This window comes from Scyliorhinus canicula, chromosome 10 (assembly GCF_902713615.1).
Source record: "Scyliorhinus canicula chromosome 10, sScyCan1.1, whole genome shotgun sequence".
Taxonomy (NCBI): Eukaryota; Metazoa; Chordata; class Chondrichthyes; order Carcharhiniformes; family Scyliorhinidae; genus Scyliorhinus; species Scyliorhinus canicula.
Genome location: NC_052155.1, coordinates 18,252,990 through 18,277,011, shown reverse-complemented (window position 1 = coordinate 18,277,011; position 24,022 = coordinate 18,252,990). Strand labels below are relative to the sequence as shown.

The following is a 24,022-nucleotide window of genomic DNA, read 5'->3' as shown; positions in this document are numbered from 1 at the left end:
CTCCTGACCCCTTTTTAAACCGTACCAACCTGAAGCCTGCGGACCAGTGCAGAGCAAGAGGCCTTGTCCCCTGATCCGGCAGTTCCCTTTAAGATTATTGGTTTATTTAGTGGTAGGAATAGTTTAGTCATCTTAGCGTGTGCATGGGTAGTATTATAATTGTATTATAATAAACTCATTTGTTTGAACTTACTAATTGGTGTATGGTTTTATTGCTTTGAACTTGACCTTGAAACTTGTGGCGGTATCTTAACGATACCTGGCGACTCCAGAGCTAAGTAACGAAACAGAGCCAAATTGAGTGTTAAGCACACTCACCCAGAACGAGCAACAATATGAAAACACTAGTCTACCACTTCTCTGCTAAATTTAATTAATTTACCTATCACAATGTCCCGAGATGCTTTGCACCTCATTAAGTATTTTCTGAAGCATAGATACTACTGCAATTAATAAAATATAGCAGCCAGATTGTGCATAACAAGATCTCCAGATTTCAAATAAATAGGTATTAATTTGGGGATAAATGCTGGTCAGAATACCCTTAGAAATCTTCAGCTCTTCTTCATAGAACATACAGTACAGAAGGAGGCCATTCGGCCCATCGAGTCTGCACCAACCCACTTAAGCCCTCACTTCCACTCTATCCTCATAACCAATAACCCCTCCTAACCTTTTTGGACCCAAAGGTCAATTTAGCATGGCCAATCCACCTAACCTGCACATCTTTGGAAAATGGGAGGAAACCGGAGCACCCGGAGGAATCCCACGCAGACACGGGGAGAACGTGCAGACTCCACACAGTGGCCCAAGCCGGGAATCCAACCTGGGACCCTGGCGCTGTGAAGCCACAGTGCTAACCACTGTGCTACCCATAGTGTCATAGGATCTTCTACATCCATCTGAGAGAGCTGACAATGTCTTGGTTTTTCATCGCAGCAGAAAGAGCATTTCAGACAGTGCAGCACTCCCACTCAGGTTCCAGCCAACATCCCGTGCTCAAATCTCTGGAGTGGAACTTTTAGAGGTAAGATTGCTAGCACTGAGCCAAGGCTGGAACATTTGCCGCGTCCCGACACACAAATCTAATTTAGACAAATCAGCTTTCAACCTTATTGTAAGCCCTTGTACACATGTTTGCATATTGTCTCAAATTTGAACAGCTTTCTTTTATAACCTTCTCCAGATCATTAGTAAAAATAAGAAACAAAGCATTAAATAAAGAGCCCTAGAGAACGACACTTGTTAACGGGATTCACTTTACTGTTAATCATTTTTAAACTTCTGCTTCTCAGTCCATTTCACTATTTCTTCAATAGTACCAAGAATTTCAAAAATCAAATTTAAATCTTGCTGTGCATCTAAAGTGCAACCACAAAAGTTGGCAGCAATCCAATTTGATCTATACTCTGTTAAGCTATCAATCTCAGGCAGACGATTGTGGGACTGTGAAATGGAAGCCTAGTGCAGTTGATAATAGTGCAAAAAGGTATTGGTGGCAGTGCCCTTAACTTTGAGTCAGAAGGTCGTGGGTCGAATCCCACACCATACATATGTACATAATCTAGGCTGACACCAATTGCAGTCCTGGGTTAAGTGCTGCATTGTTGGAGCTGGCACCATTTGGACACAACATCGTCCATCCTCTTGGGTGATGGCAGTTGAGTAGGGCAGTTCTCCTGGCTCACATTTTTCTATAAACACCATTAAAACAGATCATCAAGTTAGTTACCTTAATGCCTTTTCTTCCATCGGCCTCCATTTTACAACAGTGACTACACTTTAGAAGGGACATCCTGAGTTTGTGACAGGCACTATTAAAATGCAAATTTTGTCTCTTTCATAGAAAAGAGGAAAATCTTGCCAGAAGGTCATAATGTGGAGATGCCAGCATTGGACTGGTGTGAGCATAGTAAGAAGTCTTACAACACCAGGTTTAAGTCCAACAGGTTTGTTTCGAATCACTAGCTTTTGAGGAGCGCAGCTCACCTGATGAAGGAGCTGCGCTCCGAAAGCTAGTGATTCGAAACAAACCTGTTGGACTTTAACCTGGTGTTGCTAGAAGGTGGTAACGCTGGTCATTGTCATGTTTGATACCTTTTACATTTTAGAGTGTCAGTGATGTTGAGACTACTGCAATAATGAACTTGACTATTTTCATGAAAACATATGAAGTAACATGTTTACCACATAAAACGTCACAAATAATTAAATATTTTATTAGAAAAACACAAAATTCTCCCAACATTTGCTTTAGACTGTATGTAGTGACATCACAAGTCACACCCAGAGCTGAGATGATAGGGAAATTCTCTCGTCAATCTCTCCTGGAGACCTCACTGTATAAGTGACTGGGACTGATTTTATGGATGTCATTTGTTCTATGTAACTATCTTCCACTCATTGCATTTTGTTGGAGAAATAATCTTTTCTTTGGGTGATTCTGCTGCAGAATCGTTCTTGAGTTCTGTTTACTGTAGTTCGTAATAAACTCTGCTAAATAAATAAATTCTATTTGCTATAAAATAGACTGCTCGAGCCTTGCCTGCCTCCAGCTCATTGGCTGACTCTGTTTTGTTTGGTTCCTCCACATACTTTCCTGCAAGATGGTGGAAAAGGAATTAATCACGGGCCTTTACCAATGTTCCAAATACCCAACTGCAAAGTGAATGAATTGTTTGTCAGTGTTTCCTCCCTCCAATATGGAATAAGATTTAGTTTTTGCTTGGTGCCCACTTGCACTCCAGTGTAAATCAGTGGTGGACAATCTGTGGCCCGGGGACAACGTGCGGCCCATCTGGGTTCTGAGTGCAGCCCATGATATATTTTGTTGACTGTTGCCCAGATGTACGGCTGCCACATTCCGCTGGTTTCCAGTTTTAAAGCAAGGACAAGTGAAGTGAATGCTGATTGCACATAACATTAACCGTGAGAGCCGTCTGCTCCTTCTGGATCCAAAGTGTATATATTTATTTTGTTTTTATCTATTCAAAGTTAGCGATAGTTCTATTAATATATAAATGATTAAGCATTCTCTCTAACTCGTTATGAAATATTCGGCGTGTATTAAATGTATTTAATCTTATTCATGGGGGTCATGGTTAGTGAATAAGCCTGGTTTCAATATTGTGGCCCACTGAGATGAAGGAGGGACACTCATGTGGTTCACTCACTAACCGAGGTTGCCCATTACTGGTGTTAATGGTCTTACTGTCACCATGTTACAAACGTTCCCCCACAACAACACTGGCCACTTCCTCAACTATCATGAAGTATCTACTTTAGGAGCAAATGGCAAAATTATGGCCAGTTTCTTCTCAAATTAATATGCACATCCCAGTGCAAAATCTACCATGAATGAATTAATTTGGGCAGGGTTTTAAAATGTTATATTTTTTGCACTGCTTTAAAAATAAAACCCTTGATGCATTTAAGAGTGGTAACTTGCTAAAGTTTGATTAGTTCTGCTGAAAATTGGCTGATCTCAAAAAAAAAATAATTTAAATCAGTGTCAAGTGAGTGGACAGTGCCCAGTCTTGAGGAAAGTACCTCGTACAAAAATAAACAAAACTGTTGTCTAGTTGGATTGGGGCAGTCAGCTCCTTGGTAAAATTCAAACAAAACATTCTGAACCGTTCTAAATATGCTTATTAGTATGACTGCGCCCAAAAGATCCAACTTAGATTTTGGAGCCTCCGCAAAGGCCTGTAAACGAGTATGATTAGAGGAAACTCTCAATGATGATTGATTCATCCAGGAGCATGGGCAGATTTCTGGACAGGTACAGCTTCGGACTTCAATTTGTGTTTAAAATTTCACAATTATTTGCATCTTGATATTCGGCGAATCACACTGAAAACAACAGTGTAAAAGAGGAACACCAAGCCCTTGATTTTAAAATGCAAAAATTCTGAAAATATGATCATTCATATACATAAAACATTCATTATGAATTCATTTTTTTTTTTCATTTTGCAGCCAAAGGATGTAAGACTTGTGGAAACACAAGTCCATATTTCTCACATATTTTTCGTAGGCACTTTTCATACTCTTTATTCAGCTTAACAGATTCTTGCAGAGCATACTTTAAATCTTCAATCTCTTCAAAGAAACCCTGTAATTAACATACAAACAGCAAATTAGTCCAAGGAGTGTAGCAACCAGGAATCACATGAAAATGCATGTCTTAACACATTTATTGCACTTAACTTAAAGTAACAAAGAATTCTCCAAGACCGAAATGCCAGCATAATAGAGATTTGAATATTCAATAGAACTATATCCTGATGCCATGTTATAAATCCTGATGTGTTGCTCCAACACAGGATGAAATGTAAAGGATATTCTATAGGGGTCAATGTGAACTGAAATTTGATCAGGAGCCCGAAATAGGCAGCAAATTCTAACCCCACTAAATCTTCGTGCCCCATTGAATGTAATGGAACCCATACAATTTATAGCAACAGCCAGGCTTCAAAGTGACTCATTATTGGATCAGATGCAGTATTAAATACTCAACAGCATAGTTATTTCATCATTTGTACCTCCAGGAAAGCAGTAGGCCAAAAGTTGTTTTTATTAAAGTTGAGAAGCTGAGGAATACAGGGAAAGTGGGAGAAAGGTTTAAGATAAGAAGTAATGATGCCAAGCTTGTGTTTTAAAACAAAAGATTAAAGGAAGCAGGGAAGTAAAATGGTTACATGTATAGACTGCAGGAGCACCGGCTCACTAACAGCGGGAAAGATAGTCATTTCATGTGCATAGATTGGCACAAAGCACTGTACATGCGCCATTGATCTACCCAATTACTGAGCTAAAGGACCGTGATGATGGCCAAATAAGAGAGGGTTTTAAAAACATAAATTAGCCAGACGTGGAAGACTGCTCAACTAAATAATGCTTACAACAAATCACTAGTAAGACAACAGTACCTTGTCCAATCCAAACAGCTCATTTTTGAGGTCTCTTCTCTCCTTTGTGAGTTTGTCCTTTTCCTTTTGTAGTCTTTCTATCTCAAACAACAACTCTGCAAGAAAGCACAGTGAAAAAGAAATGACAGGATTGCAAACATGAAAGGAGTAACCGGTTGGAAGAGCTTGAAATGCTTTTTCTCTTGTAAAAATCTCTATTGATGCTTTCAAGGACACTTGATTGTATTTTTGGTGGAGTCCCTTTTGTAATTGTTTTGCTCAACTCTTTTGTTGGTATCTATCAATCCACAACAGCATCCCAGAAACAAGTTTCCCTCAGATCACTTCTCTGAATATCAGTGTTTGACCACCTCTCGGAGCTATGCTCTGACAAAGTTGGTTGAGATCAGGAATTCAGAAATGGGAAAATGTAATTTTGTGGCACTCTTTAGTTTCTAACCTTTGTAAAAGGTGAAGGATGTCAGAGTTGAATGATAAAACATCGTCCACTCACAAGTTTGTTTCAGATGAAACCTTTCCCCAACAATGTGCCTTCAACTCCCACATTCCCAATTCCCAAGCCAGATATGCTTACAATTTTATTGAAATAGTTTGAATACTAGAGCCCTTTATAGTAGATCTGTGTTCATGCAGCACACCCATTACGAACTGTTTCAAAATGTCCCAATGTTGTTTCTTTCAGGCAGAAAAGAAGGGGCTTTCATCTCTTCCCCCCACCATTGTGTGTAGATTCATCCACATCTCAGAGACATAGACAATTGAATGCATCTCTCATAAGTGGAAAAATGGGCACATACTAAGGGATACATTTTCTGTAGTTTTGTTGAATTATTACTGTTGATAAAGGAGAAATTATATCAAACTTTTCCTCAGGCTAAATATTGTGGGCGAGATTCTCCCAAAACGGGAGAAATCGTAAAGCTGCCGTAAAACCCGGGCGGGTTTTACGGCAGCGCGCCCCTTCCCGACGGGGGACCGATTCTGGTCCCCGGTCGGGGCTAGCAGCCCGACGCCGTAGGCTCCGGCAAGACGGGCTTAACGAAAATCGTTAAGCCCGCTTACCGGAGTTAGCGCCGGCTGACGCGTCATATGACGTCAGCCGCGCATGCGCAGTTTGGAAGACTCCAACCCGCGCATGCGCGGGTGACGTCATCGCGTTTTTGCGCGAAACCCGCGCATGCGCGGGCCGGGTTGCCCCTCAGCCGCCCCGCGAATGGATAATGCGGGGCGGCGGAAGGACAAGTAGTGCGCGGGCATCGGGCCCGCTGCCCGCAATCGGTGCCCACCGATCGCGGGCCCATGGCACCCTTGGCACGGCCGTGGTACTGCCGTGCCAATCGGTGCCATGGTTATAAAAAGCGAGTTGGTGACGCCGTTTTTACGAACGGCAAGACCAGGTGTGTTTGCCGTTCGTGAAAACGGCGGAAAGGGCTGGGACTTCGGCCCATCTAACAGCTGTGAATCGCTGCCGGCCGTAAAAAAACGGCGGCAGCGATTCGGGTCGGGACTTCGGCGGGGGGGTGGGAGAATAGCGGGAGGGCGGGAAAAATGTCGGGAAGGCCCTCCCGCTATTCTCCCACCCGTCGTGGGGGGCGGAGAATTTCGCCCTGTGTGTGTGTGTGTGTGTGTGTGTGTGTTTGGGGGGGGGGGGGGGTTGTATCAGGCACACATTCTACAGGACTTGGCTCGATGGGCTAAACAATCTGATTTCATTCCACCATTTCTTATGTTTTCATGGAATGTAAATAAAACTGCAAGTCTGCACATATTGTCCGTATGCCTTTATAAAAGTTCAATACAGCTGGTTCAGGGGATTACCGTACCTCAGAGCCATATAGATCAGAAGAGGTCCAAGGTGCAGTCCATGGGCCGTGCTAAGTTAGTTGATTTCAGTTTCAGTGATAATAGTGGTACAAATAGTCTCCGTGCCTCTAAAGCTCAAGGTTGGGAAGGGGGTGCTGGTAGAGGGGCTGAATTCTCAGCTAATATTCCCATTCCTGATTACCAGTCAAAAGAAAGTGCAGATGTCATCAGGCACGGTCAGGAAGGGGGCCTGGTCTGTGATACTTCCTTCCCCCTTCACAGTTGAGAGGTTTGCCAGATGAAGAATGGCCACTTCACGGCGGTTGTGTTAAGGACTAAACAACATAACGGGCGACAAAGCAAAGCCGAGCAGTATCTCTGGCAACAGCGCACACCTCCCCGACGAACTCAATGCATTCTACGCTCGGTTCGAGAAGGTAACCAACAATCCGCTGTTGAGTGCCCCAGCAGCCCATAATTCACCCATACCCACCATCACAGCTTCCGAAGTCAGATCAGCCTTCCTGAAAGTGAACCCTCGGAAAGCGACGGGCCCGGACAGGATCGCTGGTCATGCACTCCAGAGCCTGCTCGGACCAGCTGGCAGAGGTGTTCGTAGACATCTTTAACCTGTCCCTACTCCACTCCAAGGTCCCCACCTGCTTCAAGAAGATCACCATCACGGTGCCAAAGAAGAACCAGGCAAAGTGCCTCAATGACTACCGTCCGTTGGCCCTGACTTCAGTCGTAATGAAGTGCTTCGATAGATTGATCATGAAGCGCATCACCTCCATACTCCCAGAACGCCTTGATCCACTGCAATTCGCATACCGCTGCAACCGGTCCACATCAGACGCCATTTCCCTGGCCCTACACTCATCCCTAGAGCATCTCGAAAACAAGGACTCCTACATCAGACTCCTATTTATTGACTACAGCTCCACCTTCAACACCATAATCCCAGCCAAGCTCATATCAAAGCTCCAAAACCTAGGACTTGGCTCCCCACTCTGCAACTGGATCCTCGATTTTCTGACCAACAGACCACAATCAGTAAGAATGAACACCAACACCTCCTCCACAATAGTCCTCAATACCGGGGTCCCGCAAGGCTGCATAATTAGCCCCCTACTCTACTCCCTGTACAGACACGACTGCGTGGCAAAATTTGGTTCCAACTCCATCTACAAGTTTGCTGACGATACGACCATAGTGGGCTGGATCTCGAATAACAACGAGTCAGAATACAGGAGGGAGATAGAGAACCTAGTGGAGTGGTGTAACGACAACAATCTCTCCCTCAATGCCAGCAAAACTAAAGAGCTGGTCATTGACTTCAGGAAGCAAAGTACTGTACACATCCCTGTCAGCATCAACGAGGCCGAGGTGGAGATGGTTAGCAGTTTCAAATTCCTAGGGGTGCACATCTCCAAAAATCTATCCTGGTCCACTCACGCCGAAGCTACCGCCAAGAAAGCACAACAGCGCCTATACTTCCTCAGGAAACTAAGGAAATTCAGCATGTCCACATTAACCTGTACCAACTTTTACAGATGCACCATAGAAAGCATCCTATCAGGCTGCATCACAGCCTAATATGGCAACTGCTCGGCCCAGGACCGCAAGGAACTTCAGAGAGTCGTGAACACCGCCCAGTCCATCACACAAACCTGCCTCCCATCCATTGACTCCATCTATACCTCCCGCTGCCTGGGGAAAGCGGGCAGTATAATCAAAGATCCCTCCCACACGGCTTACTCAGTCTTCCAACTTCTTCCATCGAGCAGGAGATACAGAAGTCTCAGAACACGCACGAACAGACTCTAAAACAGCTTCTTCCCCACTGTCACCAAACTCCTAAATGACCCTCTTATGGACTGACCTCATTAACACTACACCCTGTATGCTTCATCCGATGCCGGTGCTTATGTAGTTACATTGTGGATCTTGTGTTGCCCTATTATGTATTTTCTTTTATTCCCTTTTCTTCCCATGTACTTAATGATCTGTTGAGCTGTTCGCAGAAATATACTTTTCACTGTACCTCGGTACACGTGACAATAAACAAATCCAATCCAATCCAACTTGAGCCCAGCATGAGGAACCACACCTCAATATGATTTAACATCTCCAAAAAGAAAAAACATTCAGTGAAAGCCTCACCAATGTGAATGCAGTCAGGTGAGCAGCCTTTCCCGCCACCAGACCTGTGTTTGTGAGATGCAGAGCCCGCTTCTGATGTCAGAGTCCTCCTGTTCCTCCGCATGGCAGTGTGCTCATGTTCCACTTGCTGAATCCTTTGCTTTGATGTCACAACCTGTAATTCCAACTCATGGATGTTCACCTGGAAGGAGCAAGAGTGAAGAATCAAAACATTTTTAAAAATATCTAAACTGTAAGTATAATTGAAGGATTTAGGTAATTGCGATTACGTTTTTTTGTGCTTTTCATAAAAATAATAAGATGTTTATGAAGAAAAATAAACTATATTACATTAGACAAAAAGGTTGTAAAGATTTCAATACAAACAACAGCAAAGGGGTCAAATGACATTACTCCTTCACCCTGTACATTTACAGATACCTACAAATCCACTCTAATATTCATGGTAAGTACATGTAAACTAGTAGGTGAACTATGATTGAACACACCACACTTCAAACCAAATGACAGATGCCACTAAAGCAGGTTGAAAAGATTTCTTATCAGCTTTCCAAATGTTTGTTACACCGGGAAACAACTGATCTCACTCCGGCTTTCCCAAACAACACTTCCACACAGACATCTTCAAGGATCTACCTCCAGGGTTTCAACCTCACCTTCCATAGTTCCTTTCACCTGGATCACCGCTTACGCCCACAATTCATCTTCCATTCTCAGGTATTCAGCAGTGCCAAGCAGACACCACTTGCCCTCATGGCCCGCAGCACGAGTTATCGATAGAGTCAAAGAGATTTACAGCATGGAAACAGACCCTTCTGCCCAGCTTGTCCATGCTGGCCAGTTTCTATCACTAAGCTAGTCCCAATTGCCCGTATTCGGCCATTTAGCCCTCAAAGGGGCTGGTTTAGCACAGTGATCTAAACAGCTGGCTTGTGATGCAGAACAATGTCAGCAGCGCGGGTTCAATTCCCGTACCGGCCCCGAACAGGCGCCGGAATGTGGCGACTAGGGTCTTTTCACAGTAACTTCATTTGAAGCCTACTCGTGACAATAAGCGATTATTATTATATCCCTCTATACCCACCCTGCCCACGTAACTGTCTAACTGCTTTTTAAAGGAAAACATTTTACCCGCCTCTACCACTGCCTCTGGCAGCTCGTTCCAGATGCTCACCACCCTCTTTGTGAAGAAATTTCCCCTCTGGTCTCTTTTGTATCTCTCTCCTCTCACCTTAAACCTATGCCCTCTAGTTCTAGACTCCTCTACCTTTGGGAAAAGATGTTGACTATCTACCTTATCTATGCTCCTCATTATTTTGTAGACCTCTATAAGATCACCCCTAAGCCTCCTACACTCCAGGGAAAGGAGTCCCAGCCTATCCAGCCTTTGGCTGTCTTTTTGCTCTGATCCTTACTTTACTCTTCACTCAACAGGACCTGTATTCTGTCTTTGTCACTTAACTAGACTGTCTTCTAGAATCTCCTTTTCTCCCACTCCTTGCTTTCGGACCTTCATTCCTGGTCCCCTCCTGTGTCCTGTTCCTTAGGACGCACTCTCTTCAATGGCGCTCATCTTCCAGGTCACCTGACCTTCTTTCGCACTTTTTCACGTTTGTTCTTCTTTTTCTTCTTCTGCGCAGGAGCATGGCTGGTTTCTGATCTGAAGACACAAAGTCAACAACTGCACATATGCGATCATTCTTTGGCCGGTGCACGCGCAGGAACCCCAAGAACGTGAAGAAACATGATGTTGGTGTGAGGCCATTCTATGGTTGGCACATGCGCAAGACCCTGTGGGCAAATGGGAACTGGAGATTCCAGACCCACACTTACCTTATATTGGGAATTTGATTTTTTTCTTACTTGTGTGTCTGATCCACTGCTTTCAAAATTTTTCTAATAAATATTCAGATGCCAAGCCATTAAATGTACATTTGACATATTTTGTACCTTTTCTTCTGTTTGGCATCCCTAGTTGAAATCAACAGATGTATATTTTTCCAAAATTTCCTTTAACGGAACCTTCAAAAGAACTTCAATCATCTATCCGAGACTGACGTCCGGTCAGAAAACCGGTATTCGATAAACCACTATAAAGTAGGACAGAGACGGACTTCCGGTGACGGCGGGTGGGAGGCAGCCGCACTTTGGAGGGCTCCCGTTCGGGAACGGCATTTTCGGGTCTTTAAGCCCAGTCCCAGGGTCGACGGAGGCGGCAAAAGCAGGGAGAAGGCACAGAGGAGGCACAGTGAAGGAAAATGTCGAGGGTGAGCAAAAAAACGGCCGTAAAAAAAACAGATGAAGGTCCGTCGTGGAGTGGAAAGGTCACCGTGGGGTCACCAAGGAAAATGGAGGCAGGAGCACCAGGGGAGGCCGCATTGCTTACGGCTGAAGAAATGACTAAGGTAATGGCTGCAGAATTTGAAAGGTAGTTTACAAAATGCATGGAGACAATGAGGAAGGATATGAGGGAGGTTTTGAGTGTGCTGATGGAGGAGGCGATTTCCCCAGTGATGACGGTGGTGGCGAGCGCAGTGGCGGAGGTGCGGGAGCAAGGGGAGGCGCTGAGGAAGTGGAGGAGACATTATTGCAGCACGGTGATCAACTTACCTCGATGGGGAAGGAGATGCGGAAGGTGATAGAGATTAACAAGGATCTGAGAGGAAGAATGGAAGACCTGGAAAACAGATCCAGGCGACAGAATTTGAGGATTGTGAGGCTGCCCGAAGGAGTTGAAGGACCGAGGCCGGCTGAGTATTTTGCCACGATGTTGGCAAAACTATTGGGGGAGGGGGAGGATCCCTCCCGATATGAACTGGATCGGGCTCATCGGTCGTGGAGGCCTGTACCAAAGGCGAGTGAGCCGCCAAGGGTAGTGACTCTGTGCTTCCGTAGGTACAGTGTGAAGGAGAAGGTCCTGTGCTGGGCCAAGCAGAAGCGGGTGGTGCAGTGGGCTGGAGCTGGTATACGTGTATACCAGGACTTTACGGTGGATCTGGCGAGGAGGCATGCTGCCTTCAACCGAGTGAAGAGGGCACTGTACATTAGCAAGGTGCAGTGCGGCATTGTATATCCAGCGAAGCTGGGGGTGACTTACAAGCTCAAGGACTTTTATTTTGGAACAGCAGAAGCAGCGGAGGAGTTTGCAAAGGCAGGACTGTGGCAGAACTGAGAAATTGAGAAATGGCCATGTGCCGATGTAACCTCATGACTGTATTGTGTTTCACTGCATGCGGGTGTATGGGCTAAAGGAGCTAATGTATATATTTGGACAAGGGAAGTAATGGGACTTTCACTCGAAATGAGGGCTCTTTGGGGTGTAGGTGGATATGCGGGGTTTGTGTGCTAAAAGGGGATTTCTGGGCTTTCCTGGGGCTGGGCAAGGGGGAAAGGGACCTGGGCGGGGGTTCCACGCTGGCCGGTTTAAGCCGTGGGGGGGAGGGGCTGCGGCCATCGGAGCCTGGCAGAACAGGGTACGAGGGGTCTACCAGGGTGGAAAGTTGGGGGGGGAAGGAATCGAGGTTGGAGGGAGGAGTTTTACAAGAGGCAGTGGAAGGGAGGAGTTGGAGAGTGGGAAGGGTGTTTACAACTCTTGGGTATCATGTACGGTACTCTTTCAGAGGTTGGATGGCATTGAGTGTGGGGTGGGGGGGTGGTGGTGGTGGTGGTGGTGGACTCTATAGGTTAATGCTAACCATGGGCGGTCCCGGACTCCTTTTTCTTTCTCTCCTTTGTTTTTTGGTTCCACCGTGGCAGGGTTTGTTTTATTGGATGCATATATTGTTAAGGGGATTGATTTTGTATTTGTTACCGTTTACTGTCTGTGGGTGGGGTGTAAATTTTGAAGGAAAATGTGAAAATGGAGAATAAAAACATTTTTTTTTTATAGGACAGAGACACCGTTGTGCAGGCAACCACAAATTGCCACAAAGGTTTAGTCAGAGACTGCGTTTCCAGTAGTTTAGTTTGAGAGATAGCTCTAGAGATTGCCTTTAATGTTAATATTCTGTGCAGTTTTATATTTGCTGTAAATCTATTATTTATATTTGAAACAGTTCATTTATCTGGTTAATATTGAACTAATCTGTCCAATAGTTTCTCTTCTAGGCCATGGTTTGAAGAGGTAAAAACATAGTGATTAAAATACAGAGACAGGAGCCTTCTGCTTGACCTGTGGGTTCACTACATTTGCCCAAATATAAGCTGAATTAAAGTGTACTCTCGGCTCTGAGATCATTGCGACTTCCCCACCACAACCACTGTCCCACCCAATTTTGGCTTCGGTGCATCCCAAATTTAAATTGCCTTCAGCTGCTAGGATTGGATTGGATTTGTTGATTGTCACGTGTACCGAGGTACAGTGAAAAGTATTTTTCTGCAAGCAGCTCAACAGATCATTGGAAAAGGGAATTAAACAAAATTCAAGAAAATACAAGAAAATACATGAGAATACATAATAGGGCAACACAAGGTATACAATGTAACTACATAAGCATTGGCATCGGTTGAAGCATACAGGGTGTAGTGTTAATGAGGTCAGTCAATAAGAGGGTCATTTAGGAGTCTGGTGACAGTGGGGAAGAAGCTGTTTTTGAGTCTGTTCGTGCGTGTTCTCAGACTTCTGAATCTCCTGCCCGATGGAAGAAGTTGGAAAAGTGAGTAAGCCGGGTGGGAGGGATCCTTGATTATGCTGCCCGCTTTCCCCCGACAGCAGGAGATAGATGGAATCAATGGATGGGAGGCAGGTTCGTGTGATGGACTGGGCGGTATTCACGACTCTCTGAGGTTCCTTGCGGTCCTGAGCCAAGCAGTTGCCATACCAGGCTGTGATGCAGCCCGATAGGATGCTTTCTATAGTGCATCTGTAAAAGTTGGTAAGGGTTAATGTGGACATGCCGAATTTCCTTAGTTTCCTGAGGAAGTATAGGCGCTGTTGTGCTTTCTTGGTGATAGCGTCGACGTGAGTGGACCAGGATAGATTTTTGGTGATGTGCACCCCTAGGAATTTGAAACTGCTAACCATCTCCGCCTCGGCTCCGTTGATGCTGACAGGGGTGTGTACAGTCCTTTGCTTCCTGAAGTCGATGACCAGCTCTTTAGTTTTGCTGGCATTGAGGGAGAGATTGTTGTTGTTACACCACTCCACTAGGTTCTCTATCTCCCTCTTGTATTCGGACTCGTCGTTATTCGAGATCCGGCCCACTGTGGTCGTATCGTTAGCAAACTTGTAGATGGAGTTGGAACCAAGTTTTGCCATGCAGTCGTGTGTGTATAGGGAGTAGAGTAGGGGGCTAAGTACGCAGCCTTGCGGGGCACCTGTATTGAGGATATTGTGGAGGAGGTGTTGGTGTTCATTCTTACTGACTGTGGTCTGTTGGTCAGAAAGGCAAGGATCCAGTTGCAGAGTGGAGAGCCAAGTCATAGGTTTTGGAGCTTTGATATGAGCTTGGCTGGGATTATGGTGTTGAAGGCGGAGCTGTAGTCAATAAATAGGAGTCTGATGTAGGAGTCCTTGTTTTCGAGATGCTCTAGGGATGAGTGTAGGGCCAGGGAAATGGCGTCTGATGTGGACCGGTTGCGACGGTATGCAAATTGAAGTGGGTCAAAGCGTTCCGGGAGTATGGAGGTGATGCGCTTCATGATCAGCCTCTCGAAGCACTTCATTACAACTGACGTCAGGGCCACCGGGCGGTAGTCATTGAGGCATGTTGTATGGTGGTCTTCTTGAAGCAGGTGGGGACCTCGGAGTGGAGTAGGGATAGGTTAAAGATGTCTGTGAATACCTCTGCCAGCTGGTATGCGCAGGCTCTGAGTGCACGACCAGGGATCCCGTACGGGCCCATCGCCTTTCGTGGGTTCACTTTCAGGAAGGCCGATCTGACTTCGGAAACTGTGATGGTGGGTATGGGTGAATTATGGGCTGCTGGGGCACTCGACAGCGGATTGTTGGTTACCTGCTAAAACCGAGCATAGAATGCATTAAGTTCATCAGGGAGGGGTGCACTGCTGCCAGAGATACTGCTTGGCTTCGCTTCGTAGCCCGTTATGTTGTTTAGTCCTTGCCACAACCGCCGAGAGTCTGTCTGTGACTCTAGCTTAGTTTGATATTCTCTCTTGGCATCTCAGATGGCTTTGCGGAGGTCGTACCTGGATTTCTTGTATAGGACAGGGTCGTCTGCCTTGAACGCCTCAGATCTGTCCTTCAGTAGGGAGTCAATCTCACGGTTGAGCCATGGTTTCAGGTTGGGGAACGTACGTACTGCTTTCTTTGGCACGCAGTCGTCCACACATTTGCTGATGAAGTCTGTGACGGTGGTGGCATACTCATTTAAGTTAGTCGCTGAGTTCTTAAATATGGACCAATCCACTGTCTCTAAGCAGTCACGTAAGAGCTCTTCTGTCTCCTCGGACCAGCACTGCACAACCTTCTTAGCTGGATTCTCCCACTTGAGTTTCTGCTTGTAAGCCGGGAGAAGGAGCACCGTCTTATGGTCTGATTTCCCAAAGTGCGGTCGGGGGATGGAACGGTAGGCGCCTTTGATTTTTGAGTAGCAGTGGTCAAGAGTGTTGTCGCCCCTGGTGGGACAGATGTACTGGTGGAATTTTGGCAGTACACTCTTGAGGTTGGCTTTGTTGAAGTCTCCGGCCACAATGAACAAGGCCTCCGGGTGTTCTGTTTCATAGTTGTTTATGACTGTGTACAGTTCATCCAGCGCCTTCCTCACTTCTGCCTGGGGTGGGATGTAGACCGCTGTGATAATGGCTGAAGTGAACTCACGTGGAAGATAGTATGGGCGGCACTTTGCGGTCAAGTATTCCAGGTCTGGGGAGCAGTAGGTCGCCAGGGTCACCACATCCAAGCACCAGGAGGAGTTGATGAGGAGGCTAACCCCTCCACCCTTCACTTTGCCTGAAGATGCCGTGCGGTCCGCCCGGTGAATAGAGAAGCCTTCAGGTTGTATGGCACAGTTCGGTGAGGCGGGGGTGAGCCATGTCTGTGAAACAGAGCACACAGCAGTCTCTTACTTCCCTCTGAGAGGTAAGTCTGGCGTTAAGTTCATCCAGCTTGTTTTCAATCGCTTGGACGTTTGCCAGGAGTATGCTGGGGAGAGGGGTCTTGAGGGGCGTTGCTTCAGTCTAACCTGCAGACCGCTGCGTTTCCCTCGCTTTCTCGGTCGGCGGCTGCTGCTGGATGATCCTGGGATCCGATGGGAGACGTCAGCCTTTGTGGAAGGTAGGTGGTTGCGTCTGGCGGGGTCCAGGGCGCTAGCGAGGTCCAGGGCGCTGTTTACATTTCCGGGGTCGCATCTGGCAGGGTCCCGGGCGCTGGTCGAGGTAGCGGGGTTGCTAGGGGGGTTAGTTTGCGATCCGGATGGGTCCCAGCGTTCTGCGGGAGCGGGAGCGGCCATTAATTCTGAAATCTCCTTCCTAATCCTTTCTCTTTCTTCACCTCTCTCTCCCTTTAAGGCGCTCCTTAATACCTAGCTCTTTGAGCAAGCTTTTGGTCACAGTCCTAGTGTCTCAGTGTAATATTTACTTTAAAAACACCATGGGACACCTCAGTATTTTAAAGGCGTGATGTCACTGCAAGCTCTTATTTAGTGAGGATTCACAGGAGTGGTGTGTGATGTTTAACCTGAATAAAGCGCTCCACTGCGAACAGATAACTCTGGCATGAGCAAGGGTTGAGTTAAAAGATTACTTACAATCCAAAGGTTATTCCAAAAGTCTCAAGCTTAAGTAAGAATATTATAGTAAACAGCCGTGTTCAAAAATGTTAATGACCTCAGAAAATCATAAAACAAGCGGCAATTAACCCAGTTGGCAGCAAAAAAAAGACAAATGTGGAAACACACTAAGAAGCAAGAGCATAGCAAAGGTAAAGTCATTTTCTTCCCAATATCTATAAGAGGAAATTTCTTCTCATCCCGTACCATTGTAAAAGTACAACAGTGAAGGAAACATTGACCTTGATGCTCCAGACACACTGCTCCAGAAAAGCAGCTTGCCACATGCGGCACAGCGAGGCTGTTGAAAGTCGGGTGACCCCTCTCCCGGGATCTACCCGGCTTGCAATGCCTCACAAGATTCAATGCAATCTCGCGAGGCGTTGCAAGGTGAATCTCACCCAGGATGGCCGGAGTCACTTTTGGTAAATCTGCATATTAGAGCGAGGCAGTGCCCATCTCCGAGGTACCACAGGCTTTGGGATTCAATCCCTTTGCCTCGTTGATCTCTGGCGAGCGCCGTTTTGTACTGATCCCCACAGAATGGCACTCGTGGGGATCTCCAAGAGGATCGGAGGCCCCCAGGTGCATGCCCTTTGGGAAGGGTGGTGCCCTGACACTGCTGGTGCCACCTAGGTGTGAGCCTGACACTGCCAAGGTACCCAGGTGGCATTGCTAGGTTGGTAATGCCAAAATCTGGCATTTTCTGCACCTGCACAATTGGGTCAGGGTTGCCCTGCATGGGTGTTGGGGTGTCATTCGGGCTGGGGTGGGGGTTGGGAATTCATTTGGGGTCCTCGGAGAACATTAAAAATGGCCTCCTTCTGAATTGATAATTCTATGAATTACTCTTGGGTAGCCAATTAGGAAGTGGGTCGTGGGGGAGGGATCGGCATGGGGTCAGGTGGAGGCAGCCTCGTGTAGGGGAACGACTTTGTCGGCCATTCTCGCCGGCCAGGTACTCCGTGTGCCCAGTGGTGGTGTTGGCCCTCAAGGTGTGGGTCAGTAGAGGCAACATTTGGGACTGGAGAGTGCCTTGGTGTGGGCACCGATCTGCAACAACCATAGGTTTGTGCCGGGGGGATTTGATGCAAGATTTTGGGGGTGGCGGCAGGCAGGGATTGAGTGATTTGGCGATCTATTCACAGGGGGCAAATTTGCCAAGTTGGAGGACCTGGAGGAAGTGCATGTGTTTCCCAGGGGGGAACTGTTTTAGGTACCTGCAGGTCTGAGACTTTCTGAGGAGAGAAGTGCTGTCCTTTCCTGGGCTGCTGCCCCTGGGGTTGCAAGACAAGGTGCTGCTGAGGGATAAGATAGAGGAGGGGAAGGTGTCTGATGTCTATAAGGAGTTGATGGGTTGGGAGGGAGTCCTAGTGGAGGTCATAAAGCATGAGCTGGGAGGGGAGGTGGAGGGCGAGACGTGGGCAGAGGCCTTGCAAAGGGTGAATGCGCCCTCGTCGTGCCGAGGTTAAGCCGCATCCAGTTTAAAGTGATACACAGGGCGTATCTGACGGTAACAAGGATGAGACGGTTCTTTGAGGGGGTAGAGGATAGGTGTGGGTGGTGTGTGGGGAGACACGCAAATCACATCTACACGTTCTAGGCATGCCCAAATGTGAAAGGGATCTGGCAGGGTTCAAGGACATGACCGAGGTGCCAGGATGGAGGTGGTCCCGAGTACAGAGATGGCGATATTCGGGGTGTTGGAAGATCCGGGAATCCAGGGAGTGAGAGAGGCCCATGTCTCAGCCTTTGTCTCCCTGATAGCCCGGAGACGGATTTTGGTCAGGTGGCGGGACTCAAAGCCGCCAAAAGTGGGGGTGTAGGTGAGCGACCAGCGCAAATTCCTAAGGCTGGAGAAGGTCAAGTTAATCTTGACAGGGTCGGTGATGGGTTCACCTGGAGGTGGAAGCTGTTTATTAATTTTCCCAAGGAGGTTTAAGGGGTCAGTGCGGGAGGGGGGAAGAGAATGGGGGGGAAAGGGGAAGGTAGGATGGGAGAGGGAGTGGTATCAGGAGAGTGGGGAGAAGTGGGTGTTGGTTGTTTATAAAGTTGTTTGGTTGTTCTTCTGCTTTTGTTTGTTTATATGAAAATGCCTTGAATAAAATATTTTTTTAAAAGAAAAATATAATGGTTGGAAATTACGATTCACACATTTTCCATATGCAACTCCCATAATCTTTTTAAAGAATTCTTAGAGTAAGAAATTTTTTTATAAAATCTGTCAGTTTCAGCTAACAGCCAAAGCTTCCCTTGAATAGACCAATTTTTTATCCACAAACTAAAAGGCAATCATAAATTAAGCTTGCAGCCTTGTTTAGATCAAATCCAGTATGGACCCTGAACCTAGGTTACTCTTACAGGGGAAGTGTTGTGAATTCTATAGCACTCCAGGTTAACAGTATTTTATGTAAACACATCTACTCGACAAGGAAAAAGTGTTACAGTTATGCACAAAAATACAGAACTTACAGTGAGTTTAGAGATGGTTTCACTCTGTTCCTTGTTGGTTTTAATTTCTTTATCATAACGTTTCTGTAGGGCATTGTACATCTGCAGCAGTCGACTGGATAAACAAAGACAATATATTTAGTTCCAGAACATGTAAAATAGGAATCGTAGAATTTACAGTGCAGAAGGAGGCCATTTGGCCCATCGAGTCTGCACCAGCACTTGGAAAGAGCACCCTACTTAAGCCCACACCTCCACCCTATCCCCATATCCCAGTAACCCCACCGAACCTTTTGGACACTAAGGGGCAATTTAGCATGGACAATCCACCTAACCTGCACGTCTTTGGACTGTGGGAGGAAACTGGAGCACCCGGAGGAAACCCACGCAGACACTGGGAGAAAGTGCAAACTCCACACAGGCAATTATCCGGGTCCCTGGAGCTGTGAGGCAGCAGAGCTAACCACTGCACCACCATGCCGGCCACTGAGAAGTAGGTTATTCACCCCTTCGAGCTTGCTCCGCCATTCGATATAATCCTAGCTGATCCTCTATCTCAACACCATACACCAGCTCTCTTACCCTCCGAGTGAAGACGTTTCTCCTCATCTTAGTCCTAATTGGTCTGCCCCACATCCTGAGACTGTGACCTCTTGTTCTGAACTCCCCAGCCAGAGGAAACACCATCCCTACTACAAGTCTGACCAGTACGGTCAAATTTTATACATATCTGCATCATATTCCTGTACCCTGAACAGGCGCCAGAATGTGGCGCCTAGGAGCTTCTCAGTAACTTCATTGAAGCCTACTTGTGACAATAAGAGATTATGATTATTAATTATTATTATATCTCTGTGGAACTCTTTTCCGCAGAAGGCTATGGAGGCCAAAATCACTGAGAGTCTTTAAGACAGAGATAGATTGGCTCTTGATTAATAAGGGGATCAGAGGTTATGGGGAGAAGGCGGGAGAATGGGGATGAGAAAATATCCGCCATAATTGAATGGCGGAGCAGACACGATGGGCCGAGTGGTCTAATTCTGCTTCTATGTCTTATGGTCTTATTTCAATGAGACCCATTCGCATTCCTCTAAACTCAAGTGAATACAGGCCTGGATGACCCAATCTATGCTCGTATTACAATTCCGCCATCTCAAGAATTTCTCTGGTAAACCTTTGCTTCACTCACTCTATGGCAAGTATATCCTTTCTTAGGTAAGGAGGCCAAAACTGCACACAATCTTCCAGGTGTGATCCCACCATGTCCCTTTACAGCTGCAGTAAGACATCCTTGCTCCTGTACTCCAATCCTCTTGCAATGATGGCCAACATTGTCTTCCCACCTGCTTGCTCCATTTGCCTGCTTGCTTTCAGTTACTGATGTACAAGGACACCCAACAGGATCACCATTTCCAAAATAATGCATTCTGCTACCCTCAGGGCATTAAGATTCAAACATGTGATATGGCACTGGTATCACATGTAGGCACATTGGGTAGGAGTGGCAGGATATTGCCAGATATTTTGATTACAATTCGACAACTGATCATAGTGTGACCCATGGGCTACTAGTACAGTACCATAACCACAAGGCTATCCACGTCCCAGTAACTTGCGTTCATCCTAAAGCCCCAATTCAAATAAGAGCAGGTAGCTCACCAGATGCCCTGACCAACATTTGCATATCAACCATTGCCACCAAGAGTAGGTCATTGGTCATTCATCTCACTGTTGCGTTTAAGATGCTGGTGGCATGGAATTTTTTAAAAATTTATTTACAGGATGTGGGCGTCGCTGGCTAGGTCAGCATTTATTGCCCATCCCTAGTTGCCTTTCAGAAAGTGGTGATGAGTTACCTTCTTGGACCGCTGCTGTCCTTGAGGTGTCGGTACACCCACTGAGCTGTTAGGGAGGGTGTTCCATGATGTTTCCCCAGTGACAGTGAAGGAGCGGCGATACATTTCCAAGTCAAGGTGGTGAGTGACTTGGAGGGGAACCTCCAGGTGGTGGGGTTCCCAGGTATCTGCTGCTCTTCTCCTTCCAGGTGGTAGTGGTCGTGGGTTTGGAAGGTGCTGTCTGAGGAACCTTGGTGAGTTACTGCATCTTGTAGATGGTACACACGGCTGTAACTGTTCATCGGTGGTGGAGGGTTTGAATGTTTGTGGAAGGGGTACAATCAAGTCGGTTGCTTGTCCTGGATGGTGTTGAGCTTCTTGAATGTTGTTGGAGCTGCACTCATCCAGGCAAGTGGAGAGTACTCCATTACACTCCTAACTTGTGCCTTGCAGATGGTGGACATGCTTTGGGGGTCAGGAGATGAGTTACTCGCTGAAGGATTCCTAGCCTTTAACCTGCCCTGGTAGCCACAGTATTAATACGGCTAGTCCAGTTCAGTTTCTGATCAATGGTAACCCCCAGGATGTTGATTGTGGGGGATTCAGCGATGGTAATGCCATTGAATGTCATGGGGCTGTGGTTAGATCCTCTCTTGCAGGAGATGGTCAGTGTCTGGTACTTGTGTGGCGTGAATGTAACTTGCCACGTGTCAGCCCATGTCTGGATATTGGCCTGGTCTTGCTATATTTGGACGTGGACTGATTCATTAGCTGAGAAGTCATGAATGGTGCTGAACATTGTGCAGTCATCATCAAACATCCCCATTTCTGACCTTATGATGGAAAGTAGGTCACTGATGAAGCAGCTGAAGATGCTCCCCGTGTGTGCGTAGGTTTCCTCCGGGTGCTCCGGTTTCCTCCCACAGTCCAAAGATGTGCAAGTTAGGTGGATTGGACATGATAAATTGCCCTTAGTGTCCAAAATTGCCCTTAGTGTTGGGTGGGGTTGCTGGGTTATGGGGATAGGGTGGTGGTGTTAACCTTGGGTGGGGTGCTCTTTCCAGGAGCCGGTGCAGACTCGATGGGCCGAATGGCCTCCTTCTGCACTGTAAATTCTATGATCTGGCCGAGGACACTATTCTGAGGAACTCCTGCAGTGATGTCCTGGAGCTGAGATGACCTCCAACCATCACAACCATCTTCCTTTGTGCCAGGTATAAATCCAACCAGCAGAGGGTTTTCCCCCTGATTCTCATTGGCTCCATATTAGCTAGGGCTCCTTTATGACATACTCGGTCAAATGCTGCCTTGATGTCAAGGACAGTCACTCTCACCTCTGGCATTCAGCTCTTTTGTCCATGTTTGAACCAAGGCTGTAATGAGGTCAGGCACTGAGTGTTCCTGGCAGAACCCAAACTGAGCGTCCATGAGTAAGATATTGCTGAGTAAGTGCCGCCTGATAGCATTGTGAATGACTCCTTCCATCATTTTGCTGATGATGGAGAGTAGACTGATAGGACGGTAATTGGCTGGGTTGGGTTTGTTCTGTTTCTTGGGTACAATCCACCCCTGGGCAATTTCCGCATTGCCGGGTAGATGCCAGTGTTGTAGCTGCACTGGAACAGTTTGGCTAGGGGTGCGGCAAGTGCTAGAGCAGAAGTCATCAGTACTATGAATAGTTGGCATATTTCCCTACTTGCTGCTCTTCAAGATAATTAAATATGTCTTCAGTAGTTTGAGACACTACCGAGGGACCGAGCAACAACATTTATTTCCTGGCATACAAAGAGGTTTCAAAAAAATCTATGAAAAGTCACTTGAAAATATCCTAAGAGCATAGGAATAAGAGTCGGCCATTCAACCCTCAGTGCCTGGTCCAGCATTCTATTAAATCACAGATGATCTGAACCTCAACACTTTTTCCACATTTCCCCCAAATATTTCAATACTTTCACCCAAAAGAAATTAATCAAATAAAAGAAAAATACTGCGGATGCTGGAAATCTGAAATAGAAACAGAAAATGCAGAAGAATCTCTGCAGGTCTGGCACCAATTGTGGAGAGGAAAACAGAGGTAATGTTTTGAGTCCATATGACCTTTCTTCAGAGCTAAAGAGAGGGAGAAAATGTGATGGATTATACACTGTATAAGACGGGTTGGAACAGTGGAGCAGAGTGGAATGTCAGCGATAGGTGGGAGCTGGGAGAGATTGCTGCAAAAGTGCAGAGGTCACAAAACGGAGGGAGTATTAGTGGCAGCGTAAAGGACTATGGAATTGCTGATAGTGGCATTACAGGAAGATAGCAGAATATGTTAATAAGAGATCAAAGGTCAATGCTCAGTGAAAGCAAAATGTAAGAACAAATGACAGGTGGTTGCATTGGGGCAAAAAAATTTGGGGTTAAAGAAAGGGCAACGACCGCCGAGGGAGATGGTGGTGCGATTGCAGCATTTCTGGATAAGGAACGGATCCTGTGGTGGGGCAGGCAGACGAGGCAGTGTACCTGGGAAGGCAGCGAACTTCAAGTATACCAGGACTTGGGTTCGGAGCTGGCCAAGAGGAGAGCGGGCTTCAACAGAGTGACGGCTGCCCTCTTTAAGAAGGGGGTGAAGTTCACTGCTTTCACTGGTTTAGCACAGGGCTAAATCGCTGGCTTTGAAAGCAGACCAAGGCAGGCCAGCAGCACGGTTCAATTCCCGTGCCAGCCTCCCCAAACAGGCGCCGGAATGTGACGACTAGGGGCTTTTCACAGTAACTTCATTTGAAGCCTACTTGTGACAATAAGCGATTTTCATTTCATTTTCAGTGAGCATTAACCTTTGTTCCCTGATTAAATCGTTCTGCTATCTTACTTTAATGCCTCAGTCAGCACCTTCCAGAGTGCTTTACCATAAACACTTCATTTCCTGTCTTGTGACCGACATATCTTTGTTGCAATCTCTCCTCGCTCCCACCTATCACTGACCTTCTTTACTCCAACCCCTCTTCTACAGTATAAAATCCATCACATTTCTCCCTTTAGCTCTGAAGGACCATACAGCCTCAAAATGTTCCCCCTGTTTCTCTCTCCACAAATACTGCCAGATCTGCTGAGCTTTTCCAGAATTTTC

At 46.4% G+C, this 24,022-nt stretch overlaps 1 protein-coding gene across 1 annotated transcript in view; it reads right to left on the bottom strand.

The window, feature by feature from the left end:
- Positions 1 to 2,198: 2,198 nt before the first annotated feature.
- Positions 2,199 to 24,022, bottom strand: part of LOC119972260 (centrosomal protein of 290 kDa-like) — a 45,749-nt gene continuing 23,925 nt past the window's right edge. The window contains exons 4-7 of the mRNA XM_038808666.1: positions 19,097 to 19,190; positions 8,898 to 9,078; positions 4,932 to 5,026; positions 2,199 to 4,114 (exon numbers count right to left, since the gene is read on the bottom strand). Coding sequence (XP_038664594.1) covers positions 3,968 to 4,114; positions 4,932 to 5,026; positions 8,898 to 9,078; positions 19,097 to 19,190 — 517 coding nt within the window. The 3' untranslated portion in view covers positions 2,199 to 3,967. The remainder of the gene's footprint in view (positions 4,115 to 4,931; positions 5,027 to 8,897; positions 9,079 to 19,096; positions 19,191 to 24,022) is intronic.